This window comes from Natator depressus, chromosome 4 (genome assembly GCF_965152275.1).
Source record: "Natator depressus isolate rNatDep1 chromosome 4, rNatDep2.hap1, whole genome shotgun sequence".
NCBI lineage: Eukaryota > Metazoa > Chordata > Testudines > Cheloniidae > Natator > Natator depressus.
In genome coordinates, this window is record NC_134237.1 from 87,814,272 (window position 1) to 87,841,893 (window position 27,622).

The 27,622-nt window shown below is 39.9% G+C and overlaps 2 protein-coding genes across 6 annotated transcripts in view; one reads left to right on the plus strand and one right to left on the minus strand.

The window, feature by feature from the left end:
- LOC141986641 (multifunctional protein ADE2) overlaps positions 1 to 26,174 on the minus strand; it is a 60,348-nt gene extending 34,174 nt beyond the window's left edge. For 2 of the 5 annotated variants that reach the window (XM_074951361.1, XM_074951357.1), the window contains exons 1-6: positions 25,784 to 26,174; positions 19,763 to 19,849; positions 14,753 to 15,232; positions 10,173 to 10,262; positions 9,877 to 9,972; positions 3,161 to 3,247 (exon numbers count right to left, since the gene is read on the minus strand). In XM_074951361.1, coding sequence (XP_074807462.1) covers positions 3,161 to 3,247; positions 9,877 to 9,972; positions 10,173 to 10,262; positions 14,753 to 15,232; positions 19,763 to 19,849; positions 25,784 to 26,171 — 1,228 coding nt within the window. In that variant the 5' untranslated portion in view covers positions 26,172 to 26,174. The remainder of the gene's footprint in view (positions 1 to 3,160; positions 3,248 to 9,876; positions 9,973 to 10,172; positions 10,263 to 14,752; positions 15,233 to 19,762; positions 19,850 to 25,783) is intronic. The other 3 variants (XM_074951358.1, XM_074951359.1, XM_074951360.1) reach the window with 3 other exon arrangements.
- The window catches only part of PPAT (phosphoribosyl pyrophosphate amidotransferase), a 69,668-nt gene that overhangs the window by 16,593 nt on the left and 25,453 nt on the right, over positions 1 to 27,622 (plus strand). The gene's annotated exons all lie outside the window — the stretch shown is intronic.

The following is a 27,622-nucleotide window of genomic DNA, read 5'->3' on the forward strand; positions in this document are numbered from 1 at the left end:
GGAGGCCTGGGGCCAGCCCGCTTGCCCGTGGAGGGGCTGCGTAGGGCAGCAAAATAGCTAGGTGCAGCCTTGGTCATAATCCTAATATTTTTCAGCTGTCCTTGAAGGAGGATAGCATGGCTAGCTGTCTATCAAAGGCTTTGTCTTCATAGCTAAAAAGGTGTTGTGGAGGCAAGGCAGAGGTAGTTTGTACCTCAGCTAGCTACATCCTCTGCCTTGCCTCCACAACACCTTTTTAGCTATAAAGACAAAGCCTTTGATAGACAGCTAGCCATGTTAACCTACTTCAAGGAAAGATGTGGGGAATATCCAATCCACAGTTTCCCCCTCCCCAATACTATTAATTTTTGTGTCCATTTTAATTCATTTAAAATACTTAAGTGGTGTTAAAAACATCAGGATTGTGTCCTTTCTTGTTTTGTTTTTCTTCTCTTCAAAGGCGTGTGTGCTTTTTTGTGTTTTTGGTTTTTTTTCATTGTTTTTAGTGCTCCCCCCCCACACACACACACACACTACAAATGTAGATCCTGTCTACCCTATATTTACAGGAAAGTTCAATGGACAGTTGAAAAATATTAGCATTGTCTTTTAAAGTCACATCTCTCAGTTAATTTTTAAAGAGTTTAAACCATCTAAGTTAAAGGGCTTCTTTAATATAGTGGGCTGATGTGATTATCAAGTAGGGATTGCCATTTGGGTTTTCACATGTGCTGAATCCCAATGGTGCCTTCATTATAGAAAATAGTAGAGTTAAGTCAACAGATGGAATGATTTTTGTGCTCCTTTGGAGGGAACCATGTTCAGCCTGCTTCAGTTGAAGGGAAAGACTCTAATGTAGGGCTTTATTGATAGCTTACCCGTACTGTTCCATTAATACAGATTTGCATTCTGTATAGTACACAAACCTCTATTAAATAGTAATAAAAATAAAAAGTTTAAGGTTTTAAGCTTTGTTAGGAATCTTCAGAATTCTTGAAAACGTCAGTGTTCATCAGAACCTAAGTCTCATGACACAAGACTTTTTTTTTTTCTTTCCCCCTTCCTTCCTGAGTCAAGTTTTTTTATGTAAAAACTTTGACTTCTTCAAGGCCAGAATTTTACTGCCCAATGTGAGTTTTGTCACTCACTTCAGTAGGGCTAGGATTTCACCCTTTCTGAGGTTTCAGGATCTGGAGGAAGGTTGAGTTTTCTCCTCTTTCCTTGTTTTTGGATACTTGGATGTCTTAGGCCACTTGGGCTTTTAATAAAGGACAGGGCTGTGTGTACTCTTGTAAACATATAAGATCACTAGTAAATAAGCATGACTTTATTGGATGCAATCAGGATAAGTGAGATTAATACTCTACATGTAAATTAGTTCTTAGCAGTTATGCAGCTCTCTATACCTTAATTATATTTTGAAAGGATTTTACAAATATTTGTATCTTCATAAAAATACACCTAAGTGTAAATTTTATAGAAAGGCAAACTGATTCAGAAATTATACTTCATGCCATAAACCAACCATTAATTGTCTCATTACAAAAAATTAGCAAATTATTCCATAATTGCCCTTTATGGGAATCTTTGCACTTTCCTCTGAAATGTAGGACTAGCTACTGTTGTACTGAACCAGAGGACCACTGGTCCGATTCGTATGGTGATTCTTATGCTTTTAAATGACCTGACCAAGGCAACCCAGTGAGTCAGTGATAGGAATTCCTGCATTCTAATCCCATGCTCATTCCTCTCAACCATGTTGTGTTTTTAACCTATTTGTGCACTGCTGTCTTTAAATGATTCATATTCTGGAATGGATATTGCATGACAGGAACAGAAAACCAATTGATTTGCATAGTACGCAAATGAAAGTATTCACATGACATCTTATTATTCACAGGATCTTTCTACATGAAAAGTTCTTGCTGCATTCATGTGACTTGGCTGTGTCTCTGAACCTAGATGGATGTTGTTTTGCCCTGGTCTCAATATAGTTTTGTCTCCCCATACAATGTCGCCTTCATAGAATTGCTTTGATGTAGTTGTGGTTGTCGTAGAAATGTAGACTGGGAGGGACCTTGCTAGGTCATCTAGTCCAGTCCCCTGCACCGAGGCAGAACTATCCCTGACAGGTGTTTGTGTAACCTTTTCTTAAAAGCCTCCAATGACTGAGATTCTACAACCTCTAGGTAAATTGTTCTAGTGCTTAACTATGCTTACAATTAGTAAGTTTTTCCTAGTATCTAACCTGAATCTCCCTTGCTGCAATTTAAACCCATTACTACTTGTCCTGTCCTCCGTGGTTAAGGAGAACAATTTATTACCCTCTTCTTTATAACAACCTTTTATGTACTTGAAGACTATCAGGTTTTCCCCCTCAGTCTTCTCTTCTCCAGACTGAAACAATTAAGTTTGTTTTATCTTTCCTCCTAGGTCATGTTTTCTAGACCTGTAATCATTGTGGTGTAAACCTGTGGTATTTTAGCGCATTTTGATGCCATGTGGGAGACCTGTAGATTCTAGATCAGCCTTGTACCCTTTAATCCCAAATGTGACTTGGTTTTGTCCTTACCTGGCTTCTATGCTCATTGATTCTGAAACATCAGTATTTCTCGTCTACTTCTATGACCAACTGTTTGCAAATCTGTTTTTAATTAGGCCATTTTTTCTCAAATGCTTGACATGAGATACGCATTTATAAATTAGTGATTTGAATTAAATTTCTTACTAAATAAGTCATAACATCTCTATTGCAATTATTGGATTGTGATCCATACATACATTTCTTAAAAGAACTGCACTAGCATAAAATGGTTTGAAAAGCCTGAATAGTCCTAAAATGGCCACTGCTGTTGAGTGGCAACTGTTTTAGGTGTTTGGCCAATACTTTCTAGTTTTTGGATAAAATAAGATGGTATTTGTGTGCACATCAAATACAAAAAGTATTTATGTCCAACATAGTACTGTAAAGTGTAACTGTGTTCTTTTTTTAATTCGTGATTTGTAAATTAGCATTTTTAGGGGAATCTTGTGTATGTACAATTAAATGGTGTGATAAAACAAAAACTGTATTTGCGCTACTGAACCCTTTAAAAATGTTAACTTGACTTCATAGAACAGCATAATTCTCCACTAAAATGGGATAGACTTCCAAGATTATTATGGAAAACTCTTACCTTACCTATGTCAATTGTCTCTCTCTTTATATGTGTCGGTTCCAAGTCTTTTGGGGTGAAATTAATGAAGTCCTCTTTATCTTCAGGGATTTCTGTGTAAATTCATATAATTTAGTATTTTTTTTTTATAATTAGTGTCTTAATTTATGTCTTAAACATAACCACCCACACACCAGAGCTTCTGTAATAGCAAATTCATGCTATTCGAGTAATAACTCTCATTGTTAATTCACTTAAATGTTTTGCTCTCTTGGACTGTTGGCTAAAAAATATGATGGCAACACTGAAACAAACCTGGGATATCATTAAAAAGATTCTTCTGGTTAGAATAAATACCATGTGATTTATAATTGGTCAGTTTAAGTTAGGGAATGGAATTGACATCAATGAATTATTTAGATGGTAAGCTCTTTGGGGGAACTACTATTTCTTACTATGTGTTTGTACAGTGTCATCTCATTTGGGGCCTCTAGGTACAACAGTAACAGAAAATAATAATGAACTGACAATGCATGTGTGCATTTTATAAGGTGGCAATATAGTGATTCTGGTAAAGGGTTTGGTCCAATGACTTCCATGGACTGACTTCAGTGGGCATTGAATCAGACTGAAAAAGGGCAAGAAATGCATAGTCTGCCTTTTCAGTGGTAGTGCATTGTGATGCCATGTTCACAGTGTCTGTGATGGAAGACTGACAGTAGAGGAGAATGCTACACTTGCAATCCACAAACAAGACACATTCTAAAAATGTGCCATTTGTTTACATTGTGCTACCATGACTTGCCTTTTTCTCTGCTGGCTACTGCTGACATGCGTCTATGTTTGTTTTTCTCCGGGATGGGGAGGAGTGCTTGTCTCCCATTTAATTGGTTCTCTTCCATTTGGTGGCGCTCCCTTTGTGACTGGCAAATGAGGCAAGAATTTATTCGTATCCTTATTATGCAGCTGAAGAAACTGATAGAGGGTAAAAGCACGAGGCTGTAGAACGGGTCAGTGGCTGGCTTCTAGGCCTGTTCTCAGTCCATTGGAGAACACTACCGTTAAACATTAATCAACAAAATGTGATCTGTAGCTTTAACAAGTTATTAAAAATGTACCAAAAAAATCAGTGTGGACTTGTTTTGCCTTTGTCAATTGTGAATGTTGTACAGAAGGCTAAGGCTAAAGCAAAGCAACATCATAATGCTCATTTCCTGTGAGCCAAGAATCTAGACTGTGTCAGCTTTTTCTGAAATTACTGCTAAAAGTTTAGTGAAGGGCACTCTGGGTATGTTTGCACTGCTGCTGGAAGAGAACCTCTCAGCCTGGGCAGGCAAACTTTCACTAGCTCCGTTTAAGCTGGTGTGCTAAATATAGCAGTGTTGATGTTGCAGCTCTGGTTAGCCAACTGAGCTCAAACCGATGGGGTCAGGTAGGCTTGAAAGTCTGAGTTGCTGCCCAAGCCATAGCGTCAATGCTATTTAGCTATTTGCACACTAGCAAGGTCTGTCTATCTGTGCTGGGCATCTCTCTCCCAACTGCTGTGTAGACATAGACTTTTAGACCCCATCTACACAGAGCAAACATCAAGCACACTCTTTTACCTTAGTTCTAATACGCCTTGGCTCCATCAACACTGGTTAGTCAAACCAAGTTATGAGCATTTGCCAATAGCCACATTCAATCTTTACTTTATGCATGATCAGCTTGGTATGAAGCAAGTGTTCATGCTGTGTTCATTGGGGATTAGAGCAGTGTAGTAGCAGCTTCTCCAGTCATCTTCTCCATTCCTTCATAGACCATCTCTACACATCCCATTTTCTTCGGTTTGTGGGCAGGAATTAGGAGTCTGTTTCATAAATTTCAGTCTCATGTTCGTCATCTGTAGCACAAATTGGCTGCCTAAGAACCTGAAGATGTCGAAACTAGGGAACATTGCTGCAGGGTAAATCCTGAAGAAACTCTTTATTCCTAGATTACCAACCTTGTAAAAATTCCTTGCAGCTTTTCAGAGAAAATAAAATGCTGGGCAGATCTGTGGCACTGTGTACGTAGGGCTGAGACTCTGTGAACGTATGCATTATTTGACTATCCAAGTGACTGAAACAGAAAACATCCAGTACTCTGCCTACCCCATTTTGCTGAAATGCACTATGTTAGGATCCGAAATCTGTATCTGTCACCTGTCTTGCCAAAAGTCCTGAGCACCCAGCAGCAGCCATAAAGAGGCCATTTATTTGGGTGTCCGATATGTATGGATTTAAGCACCTAACTTTAAGCACAGTGTTTTTAAAGTCATGGCCTAGGAACTTATCTCAGGAAGATTACCTACAGATCTGCTTGAACTTGCCTTATAGTAAAATCAAAAGGGTGGGGGAAGCCCTAAGAAAGATTAAAAAAAAAAAAAAAGAAATAGCCTTTTGGAAGCTTCTTTTCTTTTTTCACTGATCTTTCATATAACAAGACTAAGAGAAATTATAAAATTAAAGCAAGTACTTAATATTGTAAGGACCTCATCCATGGTCTTGATAGATAGGTCTATGCAAAATTTGATATACCGGGTCAGAATAGACTAGTTTTGCCTCTGCGTGAATTCAGTTTCACCCTTTGTATGAGTAGAAGTAATTGTCCACTCTGAATACATTTCTAGAATGAACCCTGCCTAAAAGTTGTCTTAAAAAAAAAAATCACTGAAAATAAATATATATTTAGTGTTTGATATGGATTCATGAAAAATATGACTAGTTCATGCCCTGGAGCAGAATAAACAAAACTTAACAATGGATTTAGACTCTCCTGGGCCATGGTTTCTCAACCTCTGGGTCATGACCCAAAATTGAGTTGCCAGAATGTTTCAAAGGGTTGTGTGGTAGCTCCTGTCTCTCAGGGCTGGCTGGGCTCGCCTCCCTGCTCTAGGCACTGCAACCTCCGGGGTCCTAGTGCCACTCAGTTTTAGCCCAGCTGTCATGATGGCGGGAGCCCTGGTAGACCTGTGAGCTAGGTCATAACTCCACTCTCACAAATTTGGCCTTGCCTCCCTGACTGGGCCAAACCTGAGTGGCACTGCAACCCCAGAAGTTGCAGTGGCTGGAGTTGGGAGCCAAGCCCAGCCAGCCCCACAGCACAGGAATTGTCACTGTGGGGTAAGTGCTGGGCAGGACCCAACCCCCCATCTGGGGGGTCAGGAGCTGACCAAAACCACTCCAGGGTCTCCCCCTCAAGACTGTTTATTAGGTTGCAACAGGCCATAAACATTTACTAGTGGTCCTGAGCCCCAGAAGGTTGAAAACCACTGTCTTAGGCTTTTATTGCCTAAAATTAAGACACTTTTGTAATAAATGCCTTACTTTGGCATCCTCTGCTAGAAAATCCATTGAGACCGCTAATGGAATGCAAAGGTGAAATGGAGAAATTATTAGAAAAAGATGATTAAGGAGCGACTATTTTTGGAAGAATTCCTACAAGTAGAGGTATGTGTGGCCTGGTACTTCTAAAAGTAGGCATTATTTAGAGACTATACTTTTTTGGAGGGGAGGAGGGGGAAGACAAATTGAGAACCCTCAACTAATTTGTAGTTATGCTGAAATGGGCACTGAGGCAATTAGATCAGGATTTTGACTAACACTATTTCATTTTCTTCTCATAACAAAGTGAGAGATGAATCTGAGCCATAAGCTTAAAAGTACCGTATATACTCATTCATAAGCTGAATTTTTTTAGTAAAAAAGGGGAAGTATTAGAGAAGGGGGTCGGCTTATGAATGGGTATACAGAGGGGGAGACGTGGGACACAGCCCCTCCCCGCAATAGAGGAGGCAAGGAGAGGCAGCACAGCCAGAAGGGAAGAGGCGGGGCCAGAGTCTCTCCGCTTCTGGCCACGCTGCCCCCCCCTCCCCCCCCTCCCAGCCTCTGAAGCAGCTGCAGCTCCACCACTCGGTGCCACCCACCAGAGCAGGCTATGGCCACACCTCCCACCCCAGCCTGCTGGAACATCCTCCCCTGGCCCTCCCCAGATAAGGTGGGAAGGGATGGAATGGGGAGAGTGTAGGGGTCCTGGGCTGGGGTGGGGTCATGGTGGGGGTGGTCACAGGGGTTACTCCCCTGACCCCCCCCCCCAAAAAAAAATTTCCCCACCAGTTGCTGTCCCGGCGCGTTAGGATAAGCAGCTGGCATGCCGGGACACTTTGTTTATTTAGGTTTACCTCCATGCCTGCGGACGGTTGAGGTAAACAAACCATCTCGGCCTGCCAGCAGCTTATCCTGGTGGCCCGGGAGTCAAAGTTTGCCGACCCCTGAATTATAGGGTCAGCTTATACATGGATCATAAAAATTTTCCATTTTTACTTATCCATTTTGGGGGGAGTCAACTTATAAACGAACCGGCTTATGATTGAGTATATACGGTAAGTAATATCTAGGAAACTCTGGTATGCATCAAACTTCAAAAGGGGTGCGTGTATGTAATAATTAGGAAGATGCCTAGATGTGACCGTCTGATGAAAGGTTACCTGAATTTCCCTATTTTTGTGAATATAAAATGCAGTATTAACCTTTCTTTGCAAATGTAGTTTCATTTTTTTTAAGGTATTTTTATTTAAACTACAACATCTGAGTCTGTCCAATAAACATGTGCCTATTTGATGCACACAATCTTTTGGTAATATTCTGTTGAGTATGGAGTATTTGTAAAGGACCAGTGGCAGATTCTCAGCTGGTGTAAATTGTCCTAGATCTATTGATTTCAATATAGCTGGGACAACTTATACCAGCTGAGGAGCACTCTGTGTTCACCTCATCGTTGTTCATCAGTAAGGATAAGACTTATGTCGCGGATTTCGTGGCTTTCAGAGATCTCTATGACATTTTCCACTTCAGCACTGGAGTGATGAGGTGCAGAGCTCATGGGGTGCAGAGCTCTCAGCCGCAGCGTGTGTTGGACTCCCCACTGCAGCAGGGCTCTGGCTCTCTTCTCCCTGCCCCCTATGGGGCTCAGGCTTCAGTCCTCCCCTGCCAACCCCCCTCCCCCCATTATTTTTAGTAAAAGTCACAGAGAGGTCAAGGGTTTCCATGAATTTTTATTTATTGCCCGCGAGCTGTCTGTGACTTTTACTAAAAATAACCGTGACAGTCTTAATCTTATTCATCAGCATAGGAATCTATGAAGTACTCGACTGCACAAGGCTGCATACTAGTGCTTCAACCATCAGTTTCTCACTATATGTTCATTTTGAAAATATCAAAAGGTACTACTGCAAAAAGAACAAAAGACCTCCATAATTTCATAATGTAAAAATCATTCTTTTTCCCACCTCATTTCGTTAGCAAAGTAACAAAAATCTGAGTGGCATTATCTTCTGTATTTAGAATAATTAAACTCTTTCTTGTTTGAACTGGGGAAGTGCAGGATAGAATTCTTTTCTGGAATAAGAAACTGTGTGCAAAGTGTCATCCAAGAGGCGGTTTTTAGCAGAATTACACTTGAAAACAGTAGTTTTTGAAATGTAAATGCTCACTCAATCACAGTTCTGCCAAACTACTAAATGAAATTTTGCAAGAAGGAATTCATAGTTTTTTTTCCAGTGATTAAAATGGCAATGACTAAGGTAACGTATATACACATTACATAAAACAAAACACTACATTTTAAAAAAAGATTGTGAAGTCAAGCACTGAAAAGTTAGGAAATGCCAGAATTAAGGTTGTTTTTGCAGCCTTAATTAAGTTGTGTGTGTGTGTGTGTGGGGGGGTGTGTGTGTGCGCGCATCATGACACAATGGTTACTTGTCATGGAAAATTTCAGCCCAAAAGGTTAAAGTTGGCAGAGTTCTGTGCAACTGAAAGCAGGGTCTTATAATGGAAAGTCTCTTAATTATATGTGGCACAACCAGCTCTGCCTAGAATTCCCTTATCCTTTGGGTTCATGCATTCAGATAAGATATCAGCATGTAAAATGTCACTTTACACATTTTACAGATAGCTTTAACTCTGATCCACAAGAACTATTCTTACATTCTGTCTCTCAAATTAGATTTTTATGGGAAATGACAGCCTGTTTTTCCTTACCTTAGAATCTGAGCATGCTGTTTGTCATGGGGATCTGTAAAGGGTGTAATTATGTGCTTTTATTACACAGGCAGAATTTTAGTGAATTTAAATTAATAGAGTGCAGTTCTCTGCCATTGGTAGATGGGCAAGAGCAATTCTGTCCAATAGAGCATCTGGTTAATCACAAGAAGTAATCTCATGTCTATCACTCAGCTTTCCCTTTTGGTACATGCGAAGCTGCCAGATTCTCTGAAGTAATGGTTACAGAAACCTTATCTGTCAGAAGATTTAAATTTGACATTTAAAATTTTTTGAGCATGCTCTGCTTAAAGGCTGAATGCTGTGCTTAAGGCTGCCAAAGGAGGTCATGGAGTTTCCTTCACTGGAAATACTCAAGGCAATACAAAGGCATTCCCACATCTTTCCAGTTAGGTGTTAAGCTTCCCCTTCACCCCCGCCAGACAATATTTAGTCCTGAATCTTTGCAAAGAATATGTGAGTATAGAGTACTGTAAGAAGCATATGGTGTATTTTGTGGGTTTTTTATTATGAGATTTTGACCTCTTCTCTAACTTTACTATGAATGGGAAGTAAAACATCATACTTAGTTATACCATAGCATATAATAATTCCGAATCTTGGACTGACAGGGTTTACGTAAAACAAAAAGAAATAAAGGTAAGTTCCATTTGACTCACCTAAACCAATATCATCTTCTTCCTTTATATGTGTGGCACCTAGATCTTCTAAAAGATTTCTTACAGACTTGTCTTCTTTGAATTTGTCAGGGAGCACTATAAATGTATAACGCACACTGAATTAATGAAAAGCATAGATGTCACTACATAAGGTGCTGGCATTCTCTTCTACTTAAAGGATTTGTAGACCATTACGTTGTCCAATTAGTGTTTCAGAATATCTCTCCAGTGGTTTTTCAGATATGAATTGGCTTACTAAATTGAGGAGTTTATGTAAAATAGGAATTTTTATTTACCTGTGTCAGAAACTTGCTCTATATTTGTGACCCGTAAATCTTCTGACATATTACTAACAGAGTCCTCTTCACCTGTGTCTCCAGGCATTTCTGTGTAAATAATATATTGAATTAGGGTAACACATTTTGGAATAATTCTGTAGTTATGGAAGTTTTACTTTACGTTACCTTTTACAGGTTCTTTAATTTGTTAAAAATGAAAAGGGTCTAAAACAGGCTTGTGGGTTCCCTTGACAAATACAAATAAACAAACCTGTTAATTACAGCAATTTCACCCAATATTGCTAGCCAACAGTGACCAAGGAGAAAATAAACACAGATCTTACCACCATTCCACTCACAAACTTCACAATTCTTCCTCTTTTTCACAAAGCTTAGAAGACTAGACAATTTGCCCTAAAGGTCAACAGATTTAGACTGTTTTGGACCAAAGGAGGAAGTGAGTTCAAAAGTTGAGAGGGGTGGCATTGTTAACTAGATCAGTGGCTCTCAACCTTTCCAGACTACTGTACCCCTTTCATGAGTCTGATTTTCCTTGCATACCCCAGAGTTTCACCTCACTTAAAAAATACTTGCTTACAACCAGACTAAAATCAGACATAAAAATACAAAATTGTCACACCACACTATCAATGAAAAATTGCTTACTTTCTCATTTTTTCCACAAATATCAATTGGAATATAAATATTCTTACATTTCAGTGTATGGTATATAGATCAGTATAAACAAGTTGTCACCTGTATGAAAATTTTAGTCTGTAATGACAGGTTTCAGAGTAGCAGCTGTGTTAGTCTGTATCTGCAAAAAGAAAAGGAGTACTTGTGGCACCTTAGAGCCTACAGATTTATTTGAGCAAAAGCTTTCGTGAGCTACAGCTCACTTCATCAGATGCACGCAGTGGAAAATAGAGAGAGTGATCAGGTAAGGTGAGCTATTACCAGCAGGAGAGAGAAAAAAACCTTTTGTAGTGATAATCAGAGTGGGCCATTTCCAGCAGTTGACAAGAACCTGTGAGGAACAGTAGGGAGGGAAATAAACATGGGGAAATAGTTTTACTTTGTGTAATGACACATCCACTCAGTCTTTATTCAAGCTTAAGTTAATGGTGTCCAATTTGCAAATTAATTCCAATTCAGCAGTCTCTCGTTGGAATCTGTTTTTGAAGTTGAAGAATTGCCACTTTTAGGTCTGTAATCAAGTGACCAGAGAGATTGAGGTGTTCTCCAACTGGTTTTTGAATATTATAATTCTTGACGTCTGATTTGTGTCAATTTATTCTTTTACGTAGAGACTGTCCAGTTTGGTCAATGTACATGGTAGAGGGGCATTGCTGGCACATATCACATTGGTAGATGTGGAGGCAAACGAGCCTCTGAGAGTGTGGCTGATGTGATTAGGCCCTATGATGGTACAGTTCTGCGGTGACCTAGAATCCTATTTTTGATGTCTCCGATTCAAGGAATATTTCCCACACACCTCTGAACGACATACTAACCCACAGAGACCTTCCTACCAACACTACAAAAAGGAGGATTCTGGGTGGACTCCTCCTGACGGTCAAAACAACAGACTGGACTTCTACAATAGAGTGCTTCTGCCAACGTGCACGGGCTGAAATTGTGAAAAAGCAGCATCACTTGCCCCATAACCTCAGCCGTGCAGAACACAATGCCATCCACAGCCTCAGAAACAACTCTGACATCATAATCAAAAAGGCTGACAAAGGAGGTGCTCTCATTATAATGAATAGGTCAGAATATGAACAAGAGGCTGCTAGCCAGCTATCGAACACCACATTCTACAAGCCATTACCTTCTGATCCCACTGAGGGTTACCAAAAGAAACTACACCATCTGCTCAAGAAACTCCCTGAAAAAGCACAAGAGTAAATCCGCACAGACACACCCCTAAAACCCTGACCAGGGGTATTCTATCTGCTACCCAAGATGCATAAACCTGGAAATTGTGGATGCCCCATCATCTTAGGTATTGGTATCCTGACAGCAGGATTGTCTGGCTATGTAGACTCCCTCCTTAGACCCTACACTACCAGCACTCCTAGCTATCTTCGAGACAACACTGACTTCCTGAGGAAACTACAGTCCATCGGTGATCTCCCTGAAAACACCATCCTAGCCACTATGGATGTAGAAGCCCTCTACACCAACATTCCACACAAAGATGGACTACAGGCCATCAGGAACAGTATCCCCGATAATGTCACGGCAAACCTGGTGGCTGAACTTTGACTTTGTCCTCACCCACAACTATTTCACATTTGGGGACAATGTATACCTTCAAATCAGTGGCACTGCTGTGGGTACCCACATGGCCCCACAGTATGCCAACATTTTTATGGCTGACTTAGAACAACACTTCCTCAGCTCTCGTCCCCTAATGACTCTACTTGTGCTACATTGAGGAGATCTTCATCTGGACCTATGGAAAAGAAACCTTTGAGGAATTCCACCATGATTTCAACAATTTCCATCCCACCATCAACCTCAGCCTGGTCCAGTCCACACAAGAGATCCACTTCCTGGACACTACAGTGCTAATAAACAATGGTCACATAAACACCACCCTATACTGGAAACCTACTGACCGCTATTCCTACCTACATGCCTCCAGCTTTCACCCTGACCACACCACACGATCCATTGTGTACAGCCAAGCTCTGCGATACAACCGCATTTGCTCCAACCCCTCAGACAGAGACAAACACCTACAAGATCTCTATCAAGCATTTTTACAACTACAATACCCACTTGCTGAAGTGAAGAAACAAATTGACAGAGCCAGAAGAGTACCCAGAAGTCACCTACTACAGGACAGGCCCAAAAAAGAAAACAACAGAACGCCACTAGCTGTCACCTTCAGCCCCCAACTAAAACCTCTCCAATGCATCATCAAGGATCTACAACCTATCCTGAAGGACAACCCATCACTCTCACAGATCTTGGGAGACAGGCGAGTCCTTGCTTACAGACAGCCCCCCAACCTGAAGCAAATACTCACCAGCAACCACACAACAAAAACGCTAACCCAGGAACCTATCCTTGCAACAAAGCCCGTTGCCAACTTTGTCCACATACCTATTCAGGGGACACCATCATAGGGCCTAATCACATCAGCCACATTATCAGAGGCTCCTTCACCTGCACATCTACCAATGTGATATATGCCATCATGTGCCAGCAATGCCCCTCTGCCACGTACCTTGGCCAAACCGGACAGTCTCTACATAAAAGAATAAATGGATGTCAAGAATTATAACGTTCAAAAACCAGTCAGAGAACGCTTCAATCTCTCTGGTCACTCGATTACAGACGTAAAAGTGGCAATTCTTCAACAACAAAACTTCAAAAACAGACTCCAGCGAGAGACTGCTGAATTGGAATTAATTTGCAAACTGGACACCATTAGCTTAGGCTTGAATAAAGACTGTGAGTTTAGATGTGTCATTACACAAAGTAAAACTATATTTCCCCATGTTTATTTTCCCCCCTACTGTTGCTCACAGGTTCTTGTCAGCTGCTGGAAATGGCCCACCTTGATTATCACTACAAAAGGTTTCTTTTCTCTCCTGCTGGTAATAGCTCACCTTACCTGATCACTCTCCTTAGTGTGTATGGTAACACCCCTTGTTTCTTGTTCTCTGTGTAAATAAAATCCCCACTGTATTTTCCACTGTATGCATCCGATGAAGTGAGCTGTAGCTCCACTAAAGCTTATGCTCAAATAAATTTGTCAGTCTGTAAGGTGCCAGAAGTACGCCTTTTCTTTTAGTCTGTAATTACTTCACTAGTGCTTTTTATGTAGCCTGTTGTAAAACTAGGCAAATATCTATATGAGTTGATGTACCCCCTAGAACACCTCTGTGTAAACCCAGGGGTATGTGTACCCCTGATTGAGAACCTCTGAACTAGATCATGGACCAGTCTTTTTGTCTTTCAGGGTATGTCTACACTGCAATTAAAAACCCATGGATGGCCGATGCCAGCTGACTTGAGCTTGGGCTGCAGCGCTGTTTAATTGCAGTGTAAACGTTCCCCAGGCCCTAGCCTGAGTCTGAACCTCTACACTGTAATTAAATAGCCCCTTAGCCTGAGCCCCAGAAGCCTGAGTCAGTTGACATGGGCCATGGGTGTTTAATTGCAGTGTAGACAGACCCACACTCTTCACCTGCTTGCTTCCTTCACATGTGATGCTTGCCTTCTGTGTTCCTTCTTTCAATGCATCTTGTCATTGGTGCAAGAACAGACTCCTCTGATGCTTTTTAATATAGTAACTCCTAACTTCTCTACCACTTTTCAAATATCCTTTGAAAACACCATCTTTTCTCCCTTGCCTTTATGCATCTTAGTTTCTCAATCCCTTTTATATAACAGGAGATAATTAGCTAGTATGAAAAGTTACCATACATTATCTAATTATAAAACATTATCTTACTAACTACCATGCTTCCATTTGGCATTTATTTTTTAAATGTTCAAATGCTGTGTATTTTTTTTTAAATGTCACATCAGTGCTGGGAAACTAATAATTGTAAATAATAATTTTATAGCTAAGTTCTTACCTAAGGAGTCTTTTTCTGTTTTAGCTTCTATCCATTCTGTAGGCCTCTCACCTTCATCATTATCTGATTTGCTTGATTGCTCTCCAGTGTTGTGTCCCAGAATGGCATCCAGTTCATTAAAAAATTTCATACTTTTACTTGTGTTCCCTGAGTCTTGGGCATTTTTTACGCTCTTGTATTCATGTTTTAAGTTCTTATACTTTGTTCTGCACTGTTTCCAGTCCCTTTCAATGCCGAATTTTTGAAGCCTAGCAGCAACCTGTTCAAATATTCTTTTATTTCTTACTGTCACTTCAAGCTGTTGCTGGATGTTTTTGTCTGACCATATATGTATTAGAGCTCTGACTTCATTGACAGTCCAGTGTTTTCCTCCTTCGTTCGCTACCGTTGGAATAAAAGCTGGATTTTTGGACGTCTCTAATATTGATGTTGGGTTACCTAGATCAGGTGGGGTGGGAGAGAGACACAAGTATGGGTTACCTGCATGAGGTGGGGTGGGGTAGAGGAGGGCAGAGAGAATGAGAGTGAAGGAAAATATTTTATTTTTTTCTTCACAACATTGGAGCAAAAACAGAAATAAAATCAAGGTATCAAATAAAGTTGTTAATGATAAAACTGTATTTTCTGACTTGTAAAGACAGTAATATTATAATGAAACCAGAATGCACTAACTCAAGAGAAGGATTTTTTTGCTGCCCTCCACCTTCAAAAAAAAATTTAACTTTTACTCCAAGTAAAATACTTTCAGGAGTGACAGATTTGCTGTTACTTTATGATGTAGTGCTTTACACTTTCATCATGATCTGAAAGAGCTGTAAAAACACTAATAAACTACGCCCCATTCTTGCCAACATTTATACATGTGCTTAACTTTATGCACACGTAATTCCTTTGGGTTTGCACAGGTGCACAAAGTTAAGTGTATGTCAGGATTAGTAGAGTTAGAGCCTTAATCCTTGCAAAACAACCCTGTTGGGGGAAACTGAGGCACACATTTGCCTAAAATCACAAGAACTCAATGGAAGAGGTAGGACTAGAAGCCAATTCTTATAACTTGAAGCTTTGCATTTTCTTGATACAGTACAATATAAAAGATTATTATGTGACCAAATCAGAGAACTTACTGTGTATATTAGTAAAAATATTTTTATTTTATAAGCGATTTAGATAATTTATTTCCTCTTCATTTTAAAAGTTTTTCAAATTGTACTTTTGCTAGCAACCTCTAGTTTTCAATTTTTTGGGGAGGTTGGGGGAAGAATACCACAATTTCCTAGTGCTGAAACATATTCTCAATATTTTTTTAAATTTTGTTTTATTTTAGACTGTGAAGTCCTAATTGAATTTACTATTAGTTTTCTGATCAAATCAGTTTACTAAACTATTTTATTTTGTACTCCTTTAAAACAATGAAATAGGATTAGGTCTTTCTAATGTTTTTGTAGATTTAGAAAACTCATTGTTTTCCTTTTTTGTTTTCTTAGTGATTTCAATACTTACAGAGAAGTGCAAGCATGGAAGTGAGAGTAATTGGCATAAATTTTGCAATAAGTGTGCTTATGTGACTTTTGCCTTTACAACCATCCCTTTCCAAATGGTAAACCATGCTGTGGTGGTTGGATACTTCAAAGTCATTAAGTTCTGTATGGTGGCAAAAATGACCTTTGCTAGCACAGTCTGATTCAGTGAAGCATACTTATGTGAATAAACCTATTCGGTGATAAACTTGGTCTAGAGGGAATAGTCACTGTGTATGAGTCTCTATAAGCCATTCTACTCATAAGGAAGCTTTACTAGTAGGTAGCATTTCTCCCCTTTTTTATTTTAATAATTAAGTCCCAAGTCAGCATACAGGAACCTCTGCAACTGCTGGCCCATTGATAAACTACAGGTGGAGAGACTACTCCCAGGTGGCTTAACAGCTAGGCTTCCTACATTTGCCTTAGAGGAGCATGGGATTGTTTCTTCTGCAGTTGAGTTGAGCACCACAGGAATAATCACACTGGATCACAGTGAACACCAAAGAAGCTTGAAGTGGTTGCAGCTCAAAATTATTGGAGTTGCCTTGGCAGCTGGTCTGCTTTCTATTTGTATCTTAGATATTTTTAAGAGGCTATCATTTTGCTGTCTAAGAGCCAACCATTTTGGCTAGAGAGAGAAAGGAAGAAAAGAGCCCAAGGTGCAGAATGGGAAAGTCCTCCATTAACTCTTCACATTCCACAATTCATGACTAAGGAACATGCGATAGTTTGGTAGGGGGGAGGATTGTTTAGCTTTTGCATCTGGCCAACACTTCTATAGGTAAATCAGACTGCATATAAGCTAGACTTCCAGACTTGCATGACTTGAAATTGTTCTGGATTGGGTCTCAATGGGTAGGTGGATTGAACATAACTCCAGAATTTTTCATTTAGAAAATGTTGAAATGGGATGCTTTGACAAGTCTGAAACCTTTCCCAAAAACTTTTCAAATAAAAAAAATTGTCAAAACTGACTTCACAAGAAGTTATGGTTTTGAAAAATTAGCATTTTTTTGATGGAAAAAGTTTCAAAAATTCCCAACCAGCTCTAAAAATAATCTTGTCAATGGGATGGTTTTGCTAGCATGGTAATTCACAAAGCATACACTGTGGTTTGAGCCTAAGCCTTATGCACTGACAAATGAAAGACTAAATACTTCACAGTTTTCAGAGCTAAAGCTTTGCCTAAACTTTCTCACAATAGTACCCTTACATCTACACTCCCACTCTACTGTATGCAGGAATTTAAAAACAAATCCAGAGACTGAAGAGTGAAGTCGTTTTTCTTTTTGGGAGGTGCTCAGGTTCTGCAATGCTGGGCACCAATAAAAGATAGGGCTTATACCTACTCTGCTGTTGCATGGAGGTGCAAATAGTAGCAACGTGCCCTCTTGAGGGCAATGCTAGGTTTACAATGGTGTCGTTGTGCCAGGCCCACACTCAAAAGAGGCCCATTATGGTTGCCAGGCAGGAGCATTGGAAGCTCCCTAGAAGTGGGGGGAATGACCAGTACTTGGACCAAGGCCCCACCCTCTGCTCTGCCCTTCCCCTCGTGGCGCTCCCCCCCATTACTCGCCATTAAGGCAGGAAAAAAGTAAAGGGGCCATGAACACCTCTTTTTCCCCCCCCGTTCCAGCACTCCTGTTGCCAGGTGTCTGGTTTTTGCCCAGAAAGTCTGGTCAAAAAGTAGACCTGGCAGTTGACCAGACACTAAAAGTCCAGTAACAGAAGTAACCACAATCAGTCTGCCCACCAAGAGGGTGGGAAGAGTAGCTGTTGCTCCCTTGAGGAGCTGCAGCTCAGCTGGAGAACTAGCTCCCAAGGACATGGCCCTGGCAGAGAGAGGTAGGTACCAGCTTGCCTCCGGCCCCTGCCTCACTCCAGGGCCAACTTCTACCCCTGCCCAGCTGTGCTTGACCCCAGCCCCTACCTTACTCTGTGAACTGACAGCCCCCCTCCCCCCACTGTTTCTTACAATTATTCCCCATGGCGTTCCACAGATATGTTTGGCGTCAGGCCCACAAAAGGTTAATCCAGCCCTGCCTGAGGGTCACAATGCCCATGAGGGAATTCTGCCCTGAGAAGGATGACCGTGTTCTACTGGGGAGTCAGCTTCAGTTTCCAGCAAGGGCTTCATAGGAGCCTCTCAGAGAGAGGTTGCAACAATGATGGGCATCTGTGCCACCCTGCTTTTGAGGCTGTTTGCGCTGTCTGCCAGCTCCTGCTGAAGAAGTCTCAATGGTTTTGTATCATTGCAACTCCCCTCTAGCAACATGTGTGCTAGCTTCTGCTAATGCAGCACCTGGAGTGAATCTTGGCCTAGGTTTTTAAAAAAGAATTAGATTGTCTTCCAGGACTCAGTGTTCTGCTCTGTGCCTCAGTTTTCCCATCCGTACAATAGGGAGAATGGCAGAGAAGTGCTAAAGAATAATATTCATTTAGATCCTCTATCCCCTTAATCATTGATCTGAGTGTGAATTGTAAGCAAAGCTATATACATCAGGAGTGAAGTTCTCACCCCCTTTTGTGCCAAATAAAAGGGGTTAAAAAAGGGCTCTAAAAATCCCAGATCCAGTTAGAAGACAACTCCCTGGATGCAACTAAGGTAATAAATCTTCATATGTTTTTAATAATTTGGAAAAAGTTTCCTACTTTAATGAGCATAGACATGCCTCACGTTCCAGTCAAAAGCTCATGGTCTGTGTTGGAGAAAATGTATATTTGGGTTTTCAGATCCATCAGTTGGTGACTAGCAGGACTAACAGTTCATGAGGACGACTTGCTGGGGAAGCAAATGGTTTACGTTGCTCAAGTCTCTGCTGAACATGAGTATCCTTAGCAAAGGCATTGTTGCAACTAGACAGTTCCCAACTGAGTTGTTGGATCATTGGTGGACCTGTGGATTTCCTTGCCAAACCTCCACGTGAAATGGGGATGCAGCTGCTGTGGATGCTACTGCAGTCTTGAGTTGTTCATTCTACTTTGTTAAATCCCTGCAGATCTCCTCTGCGCTCAGCCCATTTACTCATAGATTTTCCAATTTGTACAGAAATTGCATGACTTGGCAGAAATTCCACAAATGACACATGCCTCACATGCTATCATATGACAGGTCCTCAATTAGTACTTCATAAAATACTCTACTCTAAAATAAACTTAATCTGATTAGCTGTTGCAGGGACTGGTTTTTGAGGGTGAAAGCTGATATGGAGTCAACAAATTGGTCATGCCGTGGTCATCTGCCACCTATAGTTGTTAACATCCAGTTGTTCGTGAGGCTGCAGAAATTTAAAACTAGGAGGAAGAAAGAGCAATAATGTCTGTTGTAAAGTTACATTAATCAGAAACTGACTGCTGATGTACTGAGGCTAATGGAAGCTGTTCCTAGCAAGACACCATTATTTAACTCCTTTTAGTTTTTTCTAAGATGCAATGAGAAATAAATCTAATAGCAGTGTTTTGCTTTTCTCCCCGCACCATCATACTGTACCTAGTTCAATTGGTCTGACATGTGAAATAAAAAGTAATGGATCCTCTGGGACATCCTCATCCTCTTCTAATGCAACTGATATTTCACCTGAAGGGGGTAGGGAAAGAATTTTCTTATAAACAGATATGGAATAAATCTATCTAGACGATATTACAATGTGTAAACTGCAGTCAATTTACAGTGGCAAATTTGTTTGCTTGCAAGCATATAAATGTAGGCAGGAAGTAACTGTAATAATGGGATAGATGTGTTAGTGAACTTTAATATATTCATTTTACTGTATTAGAAGCAAATTTTAAAATACATGTAAAGAACAGAGCTGATTTACCCCTTTTGGCTCATATATGCCTTTTTGCCTCTGTTTGTGAGGGATAGTCTATTTTTCAGAATATACATACTACTAGCCTGTCATTTTAAAATAAAAAACAGAAGCAAAAATCCCAAATAAACACCATTTCCAGATGGATCCATATTATCCAAAGCAAGTTATACAACAATAAAACAGCTAGAATTATTGCAAGAATAGCTTTTAAATGTGATAAGGGAAAAACTGAATTAATAAGGTTGGACCAGAACAGACATTTACTTGATTGAACGCTAACCTTTGGTATGGTGTCCCTCCATGAGTTCTGAGAGAGTTATTGTAGCAAACACCAGACAGGTATGTAAGGCAGGCATGCTTAAGTGAAGTTCAGAATCTACTGAATCTGAAGAATAATTTTGATTAGCCAGGGAGAGAAGATGGATTTGTACGACTTACCTAGTTGGAATGGCCATCATCCCTTTCAGCATTTCCAAACATCCTATAAACTTGTTATGTTTTATTTAGTATTGATTAATATTAAAAAAAAATTTTTGTTGCTACTGAACAATTTGAGCCATGGATATCTGTGGGGCAGTGTGACAAAGTTCCTCCTCTACCTTGGTGGGTCTTGCGCTTATTGGCAGATTTGCTCACCTTGGAGCTTCACAGCAGCCCTCAGTTTGGCCATTTTCATGAGCCCACAGTCCAGGTCAACTCCTCCTGTGTCTGACCAGGAGTTGGGAGGTTTGGAGGGAACCCGGGCCCGCCCTCTATTCTGGGTTCCAGCCCAGGGCCCTGTGGAATGCAGCTGTCTAGAGTGCCTCGTGGAACAGCTGTGCAACAGCAGCAACTCCCTGGGCTCCTTCCCGATGGCCTCCTCCCGACACCTTCTTTATCCTCCCCATAGGACCTTCCTCCTGGTGTCTGATAATGCTTGTACTCCTCAGTCCTCCAACAATATGCATTCTCACTCTCAGCTCCTTACATGCACACCACAAACTGAAGTGAGCTCCTTTTTAAACCCAGGTGCCTTGATTAGCCTGCCTTAATTGATTCTAGCAGCTTGTTGATTGGCTGCAGGTGTTCTAATTAACCTGTCATCTTAATTGTCTCCAGAAGGTTCCTGATTGTTCTGGGACCTTCCCTGTTACCTTACCCAGGGAAAAGGGACCTACTTAACCTGGGGCTAATATATCTGCCTTCTGTTACTCTCCTGTAGCCATCTGGCCCAACCCTGTCACACAGGTAGTATATTGTTGCACTGCATGTCTAGTCTGTATACATATATGTATTACTTACACAGTGCTGTTGGAATATCTGATATTAACCCCATATTAGACAAAATTAAAAAGGGGTTCAGTTTTCAGAGTCTAAATCCCAAAGTCCCATGACTTGCAATGAGATTTAGGCAGTTAGGCCCAGATTTTTTTAAAGGTGTTCAGACTTTCTGCATGGTCCAAAGGGGTGAAGTCCAGCACAAAATGGGGGCTGGCTGTGGTGGAGAGATACATCCTGTGGCTATTTTAATTTGAGTATGAACTGTTTTTGGTTTTTTTTTGTTTGTTTTGCATTTCTTCCCCTCCCCTTCCCATTCAGATCAGTGGGAGGCACTGGGTGCCAGAGCTACTGTGGGAGAACAGGGCTTCCTATGGATGCAGTGTGTGTGTGTGGTATTTCCCCCCCTCCCCCCCCGCAAGAGTGTTTTCTTTCAGGTCTGCCCCAAAGACCTTTCTAAACATAGAATCATAGAAGTGTAGGACTGGAAGGGACCTCAGTAGGTCAGCTAGTCTAGTCCTCTGCACTCATGGCAGGACTAAGTAATAACTAGACCAGGGGTCAGCAACCTTTCAGAAGTGGTGTGCCGAGTCTTCATTTATTCACTTTTATTTAAGGTTTCGCATGCCAGTAATACATTTTAACGTTTTTAGAAGGTCTCTTTCTAGAAGTCTTTAATATATAACTAAACTATTGTTGTATGTAAAGTAAATAAGGTTTTTAAAATGTTTAAGAAGCTTTATTTAAAATTAAATTAAAATGCAGAGCCCCCCCAGGCCGGTGGCCAGGACCCAGGCAGTGTGAGTGCCATTGAAAATCAGGTCAAGTGCCGCCTTTGGCACGCGTGCCATAGGTTGCCTACCCCGAACAAGACCATTCCTGACAGGTGTTTGTCTAACCTGTTCTTAAAAACCTCCCAATGATGGTGATTTCACAACCACCCTAGGCAATTTGTACCAGTGTTTAACTACTCTGACAGGTAGAAGGTATTTCCTAATGTCCAACCGAAACTTCTCTTGATGCAATTTTAAGCCCATTGCTTCTTGTCCTATCCTCAGAGGTTAAGGAGAGAAAAAAAAAATCCCCCCTCCTCCTTGTAACATTCTGTTAGGTACGGTAGAACCGCAGAGTTATAAACAACTCGGGAGTGGAGGTTGTTTGTACTTCTGAACAAAATGTTGTGGTTGTTCTTTCCAAAATTTACAACTGAACATTGACTTAATACAGCTTTGAAAATTTATATACAGAAGAAAAATGCTGCTTTTAACCATCTTAATTTAAATGAAACAAGCACACAAAAACAGTTTTCTTACCTTGTCAATTTTTTTTTAAACTTTCCCTTTATTTTTATTAGTAGTTTACATTTAACACAGAACTGTACTGTATTTGCTTTCTGTGTGTATCTGCTGCTGCCTGATTGGTGTGTGGTTGACCGCTTAGTTTGTAACTCTGGTGTTCGTAACTGAGGCTTACTGTACTTGAAAACTGTTATGTCTTCCCTCGGTCGTCTTTTCTCTAGACTAAACAAACACAATTTTTTTCAATCTTTCCTCATAGGTTATGTTTTCTAGACCTTTAATCGGCTTTTGTTGCTCTCATCTGGACTTCTTCCAGTTTGTTACCATCTTTCCTGAAAGGTGGTGCACAGAACTGGACACATTACTCCAGTTGAGGCCTTATTAGTGCAGAGTAGAGTGGAAGAATTCTTCTTGTGTCTTGTTTACAGCACTCCTGCTGATACATCCCAGAATTTTATTTTTATTTTATATATATATAAAAATTTATTTTTATTATTTATTTATTTATATTTATTTTTATTATATATACGTGTGTGTGTGTGTGTGTGTATGTGTGTACATATACACAATTTTTTTTTTTTTTTTTTAAAGCTTGTGATCCATTCAATCCCCAGCTCCCTCCGCAGTACTCCTTCCTAGGCCGTCATTTCCCATTTTATATGTGTGCATTCTTAAGTGGAGTACTTTGCATTTGTCCTTATTGAACTTCTTATTTATGTCAAACCATTTCTCCAATTTGTCCAGATCATTTTGAATTTTAATCCTATCCTCCAAAACACATGAGCAGAAGAGCAGAAAATCTCTTATGAAATCTTTTCTTTTATGAGAAGTAATAAAATGTCTAGGACATACATTTTAAAGGATGCTGTGTCAGAAAATAGATTTAAAAATTCAGTTAAAAACATTCTTATTGAGAGTTGTCACTTCCATGGGAATTTCCCCACTGACTTTAATGAAATAGGATTGGGCCCATAATGCAGTATTGTGTGACTTTTCTGACTTGTGTATTTTAATGGACAATTCTTAGATACTAGTCTTATCACGGTTTGTCCCTTGTTACCTATATACTAGTTGTAGGTTACATTTATGTTTAAATATGTGTGTGTTGTGGCTGAGTTATGGTTGTGTGAATTTTTGCATTTCAATTCTGAACTATTCCTACTACATTATTGTCGTTGACTGTATTTAATTTCTGTGCTTTTTATAAAGAAGAATTAAAACCAAATGCACAAACGCTTCCCTTACTTCCTTTTCTGTATAGACATTTGAATGTACCACTATTACATCATACTTTTGAAATCAGATTTTTCACATGCCCCAAAATGCAGTACGTTCCACCAAGGATACAATTTTTTAAATTAATACCCTGGATTGGGGTTAATCAGAAAAGCTGGCTGATTATTGGGTCCTTTCTGAAGTTATCTTAAAGATATTAAGGGTAAGAGATGTGAAACATTAATTGAAAATGCCCCTTAATGATTTAAGGTTCAAAGGAAGCAAAGTTAAAACGAACCATTTGGGCAAAGCAGTTTAAAACATGCAGGATAACCTTGAGTTCGGGGTGGATCCTCAGCTGGTGTAAATGGTCATAGCTCCACTGAAGTCAATAGAGCTATAGCAATTTATACCAGCTTAAGATCTTCCCCCCGGAATTTCTTCCATTTTTAGATTTTTGTTTTAAATAATACACAGATTACAGTAGTGTACAATTCACAATACATGTGTTTAACAATTTTATTTTAACTAAATATCTTCAAATGGATGACACGTTATCATAGAACTACATTCATATAAATTTTTAAAAATTCTTTAAGATTAAAAACTAAAAATTTGAGTCTTTTCTTAAAACATGGGAAAAATCACATTTTCCCAACTGTAAGAGCTGTCCACTTCCATTGTAGAGGGAGATGTGCAAAGGGACAAAAGGGAGTTAGGCATCCAACTCCCCTTTGTGCCTTTGAAAATCTCCCCTATACTTTAATTGATTTTTGTTTTGTAAAAATGATTCACAATTGTAACTTAATCCAAACCTCTTCACATTGTGGGAGCAAATTGGGTTCTGATTTGAATCTCTCATCTCTCCTTCCCCCCCAAAGATTCTAGTACTGCTGTAGATAATAATGAATACCAAGGGGGGCCTTTTTCTTGATGTCAGTTGGGATGTGACTGAAATCTTGTAACAGCATCACAGGGGCTTTTGGCACTGTGAGATCACCAACTGCAGCCCTAATCTAGCCTCAAACCTGAACCCTCACCTAATTCTAATTGTGATCAAAACATTGTCTCAGCCTGTCTCTAATTGTCTTGCTCTTCCACCTCTCCCTGTGATATGGTAAATCCCAGTGTAATGCTAATGATGCTTATGCACACTGAGGGGGTTTAACAGAACCTGATGTGCAACTGGTTTGGTAAATACCACCATTTCTTCGTGTTTAAAAATGTCTCTTAAATTATTTGTGTCTTGCTTCAGAATGGTCTCTGTTTATATATTTTTAAACATAACAAATTTTATATGACTAAATACACTAATAGCTTCTTTCAAAAATGTTTATCAAATACTCAGTGCACAAATGTAATACAATTTTGTAAGCCATGCATTTCCATTTCATTGTATTCACATACTTCACAGTTAATAATATTGCATTTAAGGGGATAAATCTTCTTAAAATAGTAATAAAAGTATGCTAAAATTAAACATCTCTTTGACTTCAGACCTGACAGTAATTATTTATTTAAAAAAAAACAAACCAAATTTATAATTGAGTTGGGAAATTTGTAATACAGTATATGCTATAATAATTAGTTTCTTTTTGAACTGAAGCTCTAAAAACCTGTTGCAAAGTATTACAAATTATATTCCAAAGAAAAAATTTTAGATGAATATTAGGACCCAGTTGCACAAGGTACAGAGCCTCTGCAGGACTGGACCTTTCCAGCAGTTAGTGAAATTTGTTAGGATTATGCTGTATTTACAGACTTCAACACTGGTGGTGCTAACCTTCTTTTTTCCCCATCTGCAGGGGATGTATCAAGTCAGTTGCTGTTCTAACTCTGTTTCTAGGGCTATATAATGTGGCTTTTAATCTTAACAGATTTATTGTTTTTTGTGCAAAGACAAGAAATAGAAGAGAAATTATTTTTTACCTTCAGTGTTTTCTGTGGTAGTGCTTATGTTCAGCTGTCTCTCAGTTGCAGAGCACTTGCCGTTTTCATCCTCTGTTAATTGTGTGACTGGTTCATATTGCAGTATGGCATCCAGATCATGAAAAAACTTCATGGTTTTAGTGGCATCTCCAGAGTTGTGGGCATATTTAACTGTTCTGAATTCATACTTCAGATTTTTATACTTTGCACGGCACTGTTTCCAGTCTCTGCAAACTCCTAACTCCTGTAGTCTTTTAGCAATGTAGATAAATATTCCTTTATTCCTTAGTGTTCCATGAAGTTGCTTTCTTATGTTTTTTTCTGACCAGACGCTTAGCAAGGCTTTAACCTCCTCTTCAGTCCAATGCTTTCCTGCTCCACTCTCCATGTTGAAAGTGACCTGGAAATGATTCACTATTTCTAGCCAAGATTTTGTTTCCTTGGAAACCAGACGGCTGGTTGTCAGTAAGCTCCACAGAGATGAAAGGATCTAGTTTTACTGGCTCAAACTGCCTGAGGGGAGTAACTTGAGAAACTGCCAAATAAGCAGGCTTTATATTAGAAGCAGACAAATAAAACAGCTCCTGCACAAATGAAGTGTAATCTAGTACCCAGTATTCCACAAGATAAAAAATACTCAGGGTGTCTACTTGCTTTAACCCTTCTTATGAACAATGTTTTAAGTATGAGCATTCTTTTTAATGAATGTTTTAAGAAAGAAAGTAAATGCGTTCTTTTTTTTTTTAAGATTATCTCGTGTTGTAGTTTGTTAGGAATTAATTCGACATTGTAGCAGTTTTTGTTTGCAGCCAGTTTTACATTTTGGAACCTAAAAGATGTTGGTAAGAGTTCTCATTAAGTTACAAATTATGATTGCATTTGATATTTTATTAGCATTAAAAATACACATTGGAATCATCCACGTTTTAAATTGTGTGCCTGTATTTTATAAAACTCCTATTTTATTCTAGCATTGTTCATGAGTACAACTGAGCTAAACAAAAAAGCTGAAAACTAAGGGCAGGTCTACACTACAGCACTACATCGGCGCAGCTGTATTGCGTCTGGTGAGGATGCGCTATGCTGACAGGAGAGTGCTCTCCCATCAGCATAATTACTCCACTTCAGCTAGAAGTGGAAGCTATGTTGATGAGAGAGCACGCTCTTGTCAGCATAGCGCCAGTGTGGACAGCAAAAAACTTGTGTTGCCTTGGGAGAGCGGGGGACTTTTTCACACATCTGAATGACGTAAGCTAGGTCGACTTAGGGCAGATCTACTCTACTGCTTAAGGCTAAAGAGGTACGATGATATAGGCTGCATGTTAATGAAACTTACCTTTTTAGCGCCATATGGGTACTGTACTAAGGACCAAATCCTAGTTCCTGCCCGCAGCTCAGGTATATGGGCTCTATGCTGGAGAACTCTAAGGAAAGCAAAAGGGGAGAACAGAATCTGATAGACTAGAAGTGGAGGCCCCTTGCTGCATATTTTCACTTGAGTAAGGAGGTTGCTTGGCTTGGTTAGTTGATCTGCACAGCCATGATTCTACCAGTTCCATTCCTTCTCCAGCCATTACTGACTTCAAAAGAACCTATCGAGTATAGCTTTGCTGGATGGGGTACAGAGCCCCTGAAAAGCTTTGCACAGCCTATCTCAGAGGGTTCACTGCCTATTAAGGGTGTGTGTGTGTGTGTGTGTGTGTGTGTGTGTTGGGGGAGACAGGGGTTGCCGGGGCGGGGGGAGGTGGTGAGGGTTGGATTCAGAGTTTTAATCAGTGAAAATCAGAGGCATTACACCGAAGGTTAACTGCAACCATCCTTCTTTATTTGATTTTGCCA